This window comes from Heliangelus exortis, chromosome 1, assembly GCF_036169615.1.
Source record: "Heliangelus exortis chromosome 1, bHelExo1.hap1, whole genome shotgun sequence".
Taxonomy (NCBI): Eukaryota; Metazoa; Chordata; class Aves; order Apodiformes; family Trochilidae; genus Heliangelus; species Heliangelus exortis.
In genome coordinates this window covers 13,866,344-13,876,725 of record NC_092422.1, presented here as the reverse complement: position 1 = coordinate 13,876,725, position 10,382 = coordinate 13,866,344, and the positions used below count along the sequence as shown (strand labels likewise).

The window sequence follows — 10,382 nt, the reverse complement described above, 5'->3', positions numbered from 1 at the left end:
AGAAAGAAAAGCCTAAGAGAGTGCCCACCCGAGTCAGTGCTAGAAGCAGTCAGAGCACTCAGTTTGCCTATTATGGAATATAAAAATCTCCTCTTTGTTCCAGTAGCAGGCTGGGTCCTGTGCAAGCACAGCAAGCAGTCCAATGGGCTGATTCAAAACCTAAGGTCAAAGACTTCTGACTTCAAAAGCATCCTGAATCAGCTTCAGATGCCTAGGCACCAGCCTGTCATATTATATCCCAGTGCTACTGTTCTACCAAACAGACTTCTACTGGCAACAGAAGTCATAGCACAGAACAAGTTATACTCAAGTACAGAATAACCCCACATTAATACATTTTAAAACAATCTAGGCCCACCCATGGAGGCAGCTTAAATCTTCAAAAACAAAAGAAACCCCAGCAACTGTCATAGGATCTTGGGGATGGGGTAGTAATCCAAAAATATCTTGATCTCTATTTAAAAAGAATATTTCAAGCAATTAGCATAGTATGTGCTATTTATCAGTGGACCATGGCACTCAGTTGCATTAAGACACCTATTAGGGTTTTACCTGCCACAAGTAAACCTTTTGCTCTATGATTTATCTCCTTGGCCACACATACCTAGCTCTGTGTTTGTTTATGCACAAATATAACTATGCAGTTACAGAACGTGCTCTACTAAGATGCATAGTGGAACTATGGATTGCAATTGAAGGTAAACTTCATAGAATCACAGAATATCACATTGCAAGATCAATGGATCTTCTGGTCCATCTCAAGGATCAGAGATGGTCTGATCAAGGATCATCTGGTCCACCAACCCTTCTTATATTGTTTATATGAGATGTCTTGAGCTGAGACTTAAAACTTTCCAACGTGGGAGAATTCACCACTTCCCTGGGAGACCATTCCAATGTCTGACTGTCCTCAGAGTGAAAAATTTTCCACTTGTGTTCAATTGAAATCTCCCCAGGAGCAACTCTTGCCCATTGCCCCTTGTCTTGTCCATGTGATTCCTTGGAAATAGGGAGTCTCCCTCTTCTCTGTAGCTGCCCTTTAAGCACTGGAACATGGTAATAAGGTCTCCCCTAAGCCTTCTTTTCTCAAGGCAGAATAGACCCAGTTTTCACAGCCTCTCCTTGTATGGCAGGTGCTCTAATCCTCTGATCATCCTCATAGCTCTTCCCTGGAGCCTCTCCAGCCTGTCCACATCCTTTTTGTACAGCAAGGACTAAAACTGGACACAGTACTCCAGGTACTGGATGCAATATTCAGGTAATGCCAGTGCAGACAAATCTTATCTGAAGCCAGCTGCCCTTCTGTCCCAAATTTAAAGCAACAGATGCACCTCAACAGGAAGGGGACTGACCTTTGTTGGCTGCTTGTTTGTTTGCTTTTAGTTTGATTTTGTTCAAGGTGCCTTTAAGTCCTGAAACTAACTTAGATATGGGTGCTGTAACCACTTGAGACTGGTTTCCTGAGAGGTGGCATAGCTGAGTAACTTGTGCATTCAGTCATGTTCTCTTACTACTCACTTTGGTTTCGTGATTGAAATGTTCCTACCTCACACCTAAACCCCAGAAAATTTAAAAATGCTACACCCATACAGTCCGAATAGCTGGGATGACACTTTCATTCTTCTTTTTTCTTTATGATCAAATGTCATTGAGATATGAGACATATTAAGACAACTCAGGAAAAGTTGAGTTGTCTTTTGGCAGGAAATCAGTGTTTATACATCACGTGTCTATAGATACACACACAAATGCATGCATTATTTTATGTGCACACATGTAAAATGATGCAAGATTTTTTTTCTCCCTCATACTCATAATTAATCAATGTACTTTTACACCTAAAATATTATTTTGGGTTCCCAGAAAGAATACTTGATAAAACTTAACAGGAAAGCTGAATCTGAAAAACAGCCGAAAACCTAAGGACTCGGGCATGGAAGTTTCCAGAGAAGGAAGAACCAGTGCACATTCATCTGTTAGTGCTGCACTTCTGTCTCCCAGCAGTAATTGTAGATAACTTTGGTGAGCAGCAGAGGAGGGGTAACTTGCATCAGCTCACCCTTCCTATCAAGTGTCCACATGCGAGTGAAAACTATCATTTGATAAGCACTAATATTACCTTTCTGTAATTTGTGGGTTTAAGCCAGTAAAGTCAGATACCATATACTACATTGAAAAAAGTTGTACTTCTTGGTGATACTTCTCAGTAAAAGACCTCCAAAATAGAATAGTTTGGAGAATAAATGAACACAAAGTTCCTAAATACTACTTTACCCTCAAAACATTTTGCAAACATTAACATTTTGATGACCCCAAGACACAAATCAAACCATGCCACACAGCAGAACCGTGCCCCTACAAGGTGGGAGTATCCAGGACCATGCATACCCAGCTAAAGCACACCCGATGCTGCAGTTTAAAAACATCTTTATCCCTTGTTTCAGTTGTCACCAGTGCACCCCAGTTACATGACTGTATGTTCCAGGTTAGTGATGTTAAAAATAAAATGCAAGCAAATATGAAAACAGTTGCCACAAAGAGCCAAGTCCACCAGATGCCTTCACTCAGTTTGAAGCAGCAAAAAGCAGCTGAGAAACTCTGGGCTCATACAGCAGTACAGATCTGCTTCCTTCCTCTTCTCATGCACCTCACCGACTTCAAGAACTTAATTTCAGTGTGAGCATAAAGCAAAATCTATTTATCACACCAGTAAACTTCACCCACAGAGATCACAGCTGTAAGGAACCCGAGTCTTACTGCAATCATGGATTTCCATGTCAAACCAGATTATTTTCCAGGCTATGGATATAACACGTGGATAAGAGAAACTCATATACTGGGATTCTGGTTTGGCTGACAGGTTTTCTAGCATTCTTGCCACTAAGCTGCAAAGAGAAAGGTCTGTTTCTCATTGATCTGCTGGTGCATATCACATTAAGATAATTCTTACAGGAATCTATCCATAATAAAGATTAACAAATTTAATTCAAGTGCCTCAAAGGACTGAGTCAAATGCCTGCAGGTCAAAATCCTTCCTACTTCAGTAAGAATGCAGAGAATGCTGAGAGGAATGATCTTCATCTCTCTTGCTATTTTGTCCTGGAACCAGGTACATGTTTCAGTGTCTAATAAACATGTTTTTAGAGAAAACTCCAAGGTATTTCTCATTGAAAACTCTGCTTTTCCTGAATATCGCCTCATGCTCAAACTATTTTAATCTTGCATTAGAGAAAGATCCTGAAAGGCTGTTTATAGGAGCAAAGCCCTTTAAAAGGAGAGCAAAGTTTCAAGTCAGAAAACAAAATTAAACAATAGACACACAGTTTTACACACTGTAAATATAAATCTAAATCTAAATCCCAGGGCTTTAAGGCAGCTGTCAGAATCACCTGTGGGCAGGGATGGAGATGGTGGCACCACAGGCTGCAGCAGCAGGAGCTTTAACATCTCCAGCAGTTGTCTCCTTTCGTAGGCACAGAACCTTTTCCCAGCAGCAGTCTGAATCTCCCCTGTACAGTTTAAGGCTGCCCAACAGGCTTTAATTTTGCCAGCACCTTCATCATCCAAACAGACATCCAAAGCCCACTGTAGCCTGCAGACCACTGGTCTGATCAAAGGTATCTCATCTCAAAGGCATTTGCTGTGAGGTATCACCACCTAAAGCACAGAGTTTCTTACAAGTGTGACTCTGGGATTTTGTCATACACCCACCCAACCAGTATCTTGGTTTAACTGGAGACCTGGAAAGTCCAGAATCGCAGCTGGACTTATCAGAGGTCTCCAGGTCACACTCTTCAGCAGATGACAGGTATGTAAAGGGATTATTTTGCTTGATGGAGTCTGAAAATGGTCACTTGTCAGTCAAGAGACCTGAGACAACTGTTTTTTCATGCCTAATAATGAAACTGTAAATGAAAGAATAAAAGTGTTAGCTTTAAAAGAAAATAAAAAATAAATCAATCACTGTTAACATCAGGTTGAAGTGTTGGTGAGGAGTCCTCCAGCAAGGAGGGTGGCACTGGCCTGGAGAGGACTCTGTGCCTTGCTAAAACAGGCAGCTGCAGAAATCAAATGAAATAGGGAAGCTGAACTCTCCCAGTCTATGCAAAGTCAAACCAGAACAGAAATCCAAGATCATTCAAAAAATTCTGCTTGCCAGTTAATCATCCTTTAGCAGTTGTTGGGCAGCATGTTTGGAGTCAGGCTGCAATTTCTGCATTATGTTACAGACTACAAACAGGCAGAGAGCTCAGCACTAGAGAGGAGGAACTCCCCATCCTTTGGGATTAACAGCACCTACCACTATGGTTCCAGTCTCTGATAGACAAGAAAACACTTGCAAAAAGTAAACGAGAAACAATATTTAAAACACTTGAGTAGCTCAGAAATAACATACATGGGAGAAGGAGAAAAGCCATTTCAGGTGAGATCTAACATACCATTTTTATGGAGCTTTATTTTGTTGCTGCATAACATCGAAGAAAAAGCCTCTTGGGCTGCTCCTGACTGCCCCGCACCAGCCTTTTGTTTTTAATAATTTGCTAATAAAAAGTCAGAAAAATCCAATAAAATTACTTTGCCTCTCATGTTTGAACACAAACCAATTTAATATAGCAAATACTGTTATCACTGACCAACTTCATTCCCATATAGAGAAAACAGCAGTCAGTAACAGCCTACATCTGTAGTGTTCACAGTTACAATCTCTGCATTAAAGAGAGAGGAGTATGTCAGGAAAAGGAAAAAAATTGAGTTTTCCACCAAAAAAACATTTGGCAGATTTGTCAGATGTATTGTTATTTGTATGTTTCTTATTCAACATGCTTCCTGTTTTGCTTTTTTTTTTTTTAAAGAGACATTTATTACTGGATATGGCAGCTGGTACAGAGCTCTACCCAACATTCTGAAGAGAAGTTGGTTCTTCACTAAGTGCTGGTTTCACCATTTAATGTTAGCAAAGATTTTTCATGACGTACAGATGTCTTCCCACTTTGATGACATCTAAATTTAGAGGGTGTGGACAACTACTGTAACAGCAGTAAGTGGTGACAACAAGGGGAAAGAAGCACACCTTTACTCTTCAACAGGAACTTATTAACTGTGGATGCTGATGCTGTAAATAAAATCAGTGGTCTCACTTTATCTCCAAATGAGCCTCCAAGAACAGAAGGTGCTTGACAGATCATAGCTCTATCTCAAATAATTGTTTTGTTAACAATCCCAGGTGAAAAAGGCTTTTTTAATTGCTTGTAACTTGTACATTAACACAGGGAAGACTCAAAGCTTCCTTGGAAGCATACTACTTATGACTTGCTGAAAGCAATACTTATTATTTTTAACCAAGTGTTGAAAATATTAAAAAAAAAATTGCCAAGCAAGCCTGGAACACCTGGACCAGATATCCTGCTTTGCTGTAATACTCTGTTTAGGGGTGCCTCAGAAGGTCACTCAGTATTTCAGCTACTGCAATACATCACCACCTAAATGGAAAAGAGGGATATCAGCAAATAACATTGGTGCCTTGTCATGCCCTGGCTTTCTACTCCCAGGTGCCAAGGTGTTATGTTTGATTTAAATTTAAAGGATCTGAGTGACAAAACCTAGCTCTAAACTCATGAGTAAAAGACAAGCTGATAGAAGCACTGGGCCCAGGACCTTTAATATGAAAACAAACTGCACTGAACTTCACAGGATTAAGGCATTTCAGTGCAGTAACTGCTGTAGCTTCTAAAATGCCAACAGAATGTAACTTCGGCCATCACAAATTAATTACATTGTATTACACTAGAAAAACACTTTTCGGGATTTCTGTTTTACAGAAGGTCACTTTTAATGAATCCTGTCCATACTTTTAAGCTGAAATCTTCAGACACTTTCAGGGTATGTCCTTACATATTTTCACAATTCCCAAGGCAAAACCTGGAAATTAAAATCGTGTAGTGTGTCTTCCACAAACTGTTGCATAAAACTTGGCCAAAAATGATCTGCTGCCACATGGGAAGATCCTGAACATTTGAAGCATACCTCTAAAAAAGTGGAAGCTTGCAAAGAGTGGATGCTTTCTTACAGTAGGTAACAGCTGCTCTGTTGCCAGCTCTCACTATTGTGCCATCTGCAATTACTGCTTTATGCAAGCTGGATGAGGCTCTGAAGAGTCACTGCCTCTTCATCATTGTAAACAGAGATGTACAGATTCATGTGAAGCCTTCAGTGACTTCAGTGACCTCAGTCCTTTGTCACTTAGGTGAGCTTGTACACGGTGTGTGCAGGACTGGAGGTTATGACTACAAGGGAGACAAGAGAAGTTACACTACAACAGGAATTCAGCAATTCAATGTATCCATCTGACTGAAAGAAATCGGTATCTTTACATACTGTTGAATGTTAAAAACAAACAAAGATTTTTAAGCACAAAGTATATATTTATACCAAATAAAACAACTGAAAAAGTATTACATAAAGAAAAATAATGTAACAGAATGTACTTAAGTACCTAACTTACAGTCATGCTCATATCTAAAAGTAACATTGGTAACTAATATATGTAATTTTTGACAAGGGTGCATTTAAGAGTTTTTCTAACATACAAGGTTCTAAATGTGGAGAGTATTTTTTCCAAGATACAGAAAACAAATTATTTTACACAGGCACACCTGTTAATTTGTATAAAAACATGCTTGTAAGTGAAAAGGTCACTTTAGTACTAGTTTACCAGATGTGTGAAAGCTACGTAGTGTTAATCATGTTGAAACTGTTCCTTCTCCTTTTGCACTGGTGAGCGCCAACACTGAATGGTACAATATTTGATCCATGTGGTTTCCTGACACTGCAACCTGTTTCCAAGCAGCAGCCCTGCCCAGGTGTTGAACAGCACAGTACTATACAGCCCCATCTGTCTGCATGTAGTGTATTTATAACTAAAAGCTATTACAATTATTACAATGATTTCTGTTTCAATATATACATCAGTATAAAATACTACCCAAAACACTTTTGCATTTCAAACAATTTTAACCACTTCATCAAACAATGCATTTGCAGAATTAAAAAAAAATCCAAATTATTGTTGATTGCCAACAGTACAGCATCTCTATGGTATGTTTCCTAATAAATGAGAGAATGGAAATGTATTAAAATCACTTAAAATAAGTATCACAAAACATAATAAATGTTAGAGCAGTTCAAGGATTCCCAGTTTGTCAGTATCTACCCTAAGCAGTGCTACCCAAGTACAGTATAAGCCATTTAGTGTTTCTATACCGAGAAGAAAACATTCAAATATTAAAGCTGTGACAAACACACAAAGGCAAGGAAAGAAAATTTGTTCTGTACTCATCCCTGTTGTAGCAAGGTACATACAGCATGTCAGGAGTTTGCACTCAGTGCATCGTATGTGCTTTTATACCTGGATACAACTGTGGAAGACAACTGAAATGGAATCAACTTTGAATTTCCTTGCTGTTGTGGTTTTATGTCAGACCATTCAAGTTATAACAACTTAGTGTCTTGTTTTTCCTGAAGGGAAGAAGAGAGAAAAATTCATCTGAAATTGTAAAAATGCTACTAAAATCCCTATCTTGGACACAATGAGCTGCTTTAGGAGCTATTGTGTCATTGCACGATATAAGTGGCCTATTAATCGTTGAATTATTGGTGTAGCAGAAGATATTTGTCATTGTGGATGTGTTTTGAAAATTGCTATTTTAAAACCTGTCTGGATCCCATAACAAGGCACAATTCTATTTATTTCAAGCCCTAATATCCTTATGTAAAGTAGTAAATGTACATTTATAGTGGCAAATTTCAAATCTCTGCCTCTGCTGCTGCAGTTTTTAAAATGAGACTTGGTTCAGAGTTTTTATTTTTGTATTATCCTGAAACAGAACTATTTCTGAAACGTAAAAAAATCTAAATTAAAATAATAATATGGGTACTTTGTTTTGCTGATTCATTCCTAACTTGGAAAATAATCAATGTCTTAAAAAAAACAAACAAAAAATTAAAACAAAACCCAAAAAATCTCTCCCCAGGAGAAGTCCCTGATAGCTGAGATTTTTTTCAAAAACCAAGTTTCATGCTTCCAGTATCTTCATAGTCATGTTATACACCCTTGGAAATAAAGGCTCATGTTGAGAATGGTGACTGGCCCTTACTTATAGAGGTGTTAACTGCTGACACTGTTTTTTGTCAGAAAAAAAACAGAAGCCCCACAAAAATTCATAGCTTATACTGAAAGTTTGATTCATGCTCATTTTGTTCATTTAAAAATACTCTTTGGAAACTGTGTCAACTCCTGCGGACAACTTAGTGATACATCTTTTCCTGTTAAAATAAAGATAATTCATATTCACCTCTACCCCATGCTAAGCTTTACTACTAATATACACTTCATTACCTGCTCATGTCACCATCTAACACATATCTTTACATTCTTCTACATAGTGTCCAGGGCTTATTTTTCACCAAACAGAATTTGCTAACTATTACACTTAGGAGTTTTTCTTGAGGATTTTTTTCTTTTTTGGTGTTCTAGCCTTTTCATTGCAACTTAAGACTGATATTACTAATTCATACTTTTTCCATGCTTGAGAGAAACTTTATGAAAAGTTTTTTTCCCGTCAAGGATTTTAAAATCTAAACTCACTTAGATTCAAAACTGAAAACCAGGAGAGATATTAGATATATCTGCCATTTAAAAATGGTTTCTGCTACTTAAAAATGCACTTTAAAATTGTACATACTACACTTAGGACTCTGAACTTTTACATTGCTGCAATCTTGTTCTAATTCAAAATCTTGCAAATAAGCATGAAAAATAAGCCACTGGTCATCAATTCTAATGATTACATTCAAAGCTAGCCTTTAAAAAAAATAAAAAAGTTACAGGCAAAACATACTCGTTTATGTACTCACTAGCTTATCAGGCTACAATAGGCATGTTTTAAGTATAAAAAAAGCAGACAATTCAGATTTAAATAAGACTACGTGAAATCAGAAAAAACTTTGGATTTCACTATTTTTAAAAAAAAGAACACCTATAATTACTTCCCATTCTAAACCTACAGTTAAACCAACTAACAAAAATAATCAAACTATTTTTGACAAACAAAAGTCAGGCTAGAATATGTGGCAACAATCAAAGTTCATATATGTTTCTATGTAAAATGACTCATGATTTACTATAACATAAAATATGAACAAGAGCACTTTGTGACTAATTAAAGAGCTACTAGTAGCAACACTTAATGCCAAACAGTCTTCAGCCCTCCTTTAAGTCGTATCTCCAAATCAGTATTGACTTCTTTTGACCAGATACATCATTTTCGGCTTGTCACCCCAGTATGTCATGTTTTACCACTTGCCACAGGCAGCAAGAGACAACTAGCTGAGCAAACTACAAGCAGTGACATGCAGAAATTAACTCTCAAATCTGAGTGCTTAGATAAAATGATATGCAAGCGCACACTAGGACAAAAGGAATGGCATTCGTCATCCAAATAGGCTCATCACCCCCCCACCCCCCCTTGAACAGTAGTTGCAACAGCAATAGAAAAAAAGATCAAGAAGATTTCTGTTCTTCAGAGTCAACTGGAAAAAAGTCAGCAATATGTAACAGCAGCGATGGACAAGGAAGAGCAAAATGAAAGAATCTTGAATACTTGTTCATTTACTTTTTCTGAACACAAGCCACAGTGTACCACACCGGCTTGTTCTGAACTTCAGATGTCCTATTCTCCTTAGATCCTTCACAGATTTAGAATTCAGTCTCCCTGAGGCCCCTATAACCAAGTAAGAAAACTCTCTTTATCTAGCTTGGTGGCTGCCAAGACAGATTCCATGTCATTAAGGATGTCAGAGCTCAAAGCCTCTTGCAGACTTGGCATCAGTTCTTCTCCTTCTATATTCATCCCATCTCCTTCCAGTGTCCCAAGGTCCACATTTGTCCCTGGAATGGCTTCAAGGTAGTCTGGGAAACGGTTCTGATGGGACGGGATGTTACTTTGGCTGATACTGTCACCTAGTTGTAACACAAAGCAAGATGGATATTGAATGGATACTGGAAGCACCAAACCCACAGTTTATGAGGACAACTGGTTAAAGGTTAATCCTGTACCTCTTGCCTCACACAAACAACATGATTCATAGAAACCCAACACCAAAACAGAAGCTGACTTCTGCAGGCAGATGTGGAAAGAAGATGCCTTCCTTTCAACCTTTTCACCTAGTGACCCAAATCTCTACAGATCTTTCACATCTTGTAGCACATTGTATTTTTCACTCGTAAAGAAAATGACGACACTTCATCAAATGCTGTTTTGGAGCAGTATTAGCAACACTGGATGAGGTGCTATTCTTAACTCTGAACCAACAGTATTACTTTA

At 38.2% G+C, this 10,382-nt stretch overlaps 1 protein-coding gene across 8 annotated transcripts in view; it reads right to left on the bottom strand.

Moving 5' to 3' along the window:
• Nucleotides 1–6,401: 6,401 nt before the first annotated feature.
• The window catches only part of YAP1 (Yes1 associated transcriptional regulator), a 93,863-nt gene continuing 89,882 nt past the window's right edge, over nucleotides 6,402–10,382 (bottom strand). For all 8 annotated transcript variants that reach the window (XM_071734400.1, XM_071734407.1, XM_071734403.1 and 5 more), the window contains one exon: nucleotides 6,402–10,018. In XM_071734400.1, coding sequence (XP_071590501.1) covers nucleotides 9,780–10,018 — 239 coding nt within the window. In that variant the 3' untranslated portion in view covers nucleotides 6,402–9,779. The remainder of the gene's footprint in view (nucleotides 10,019–10,382) is intronic.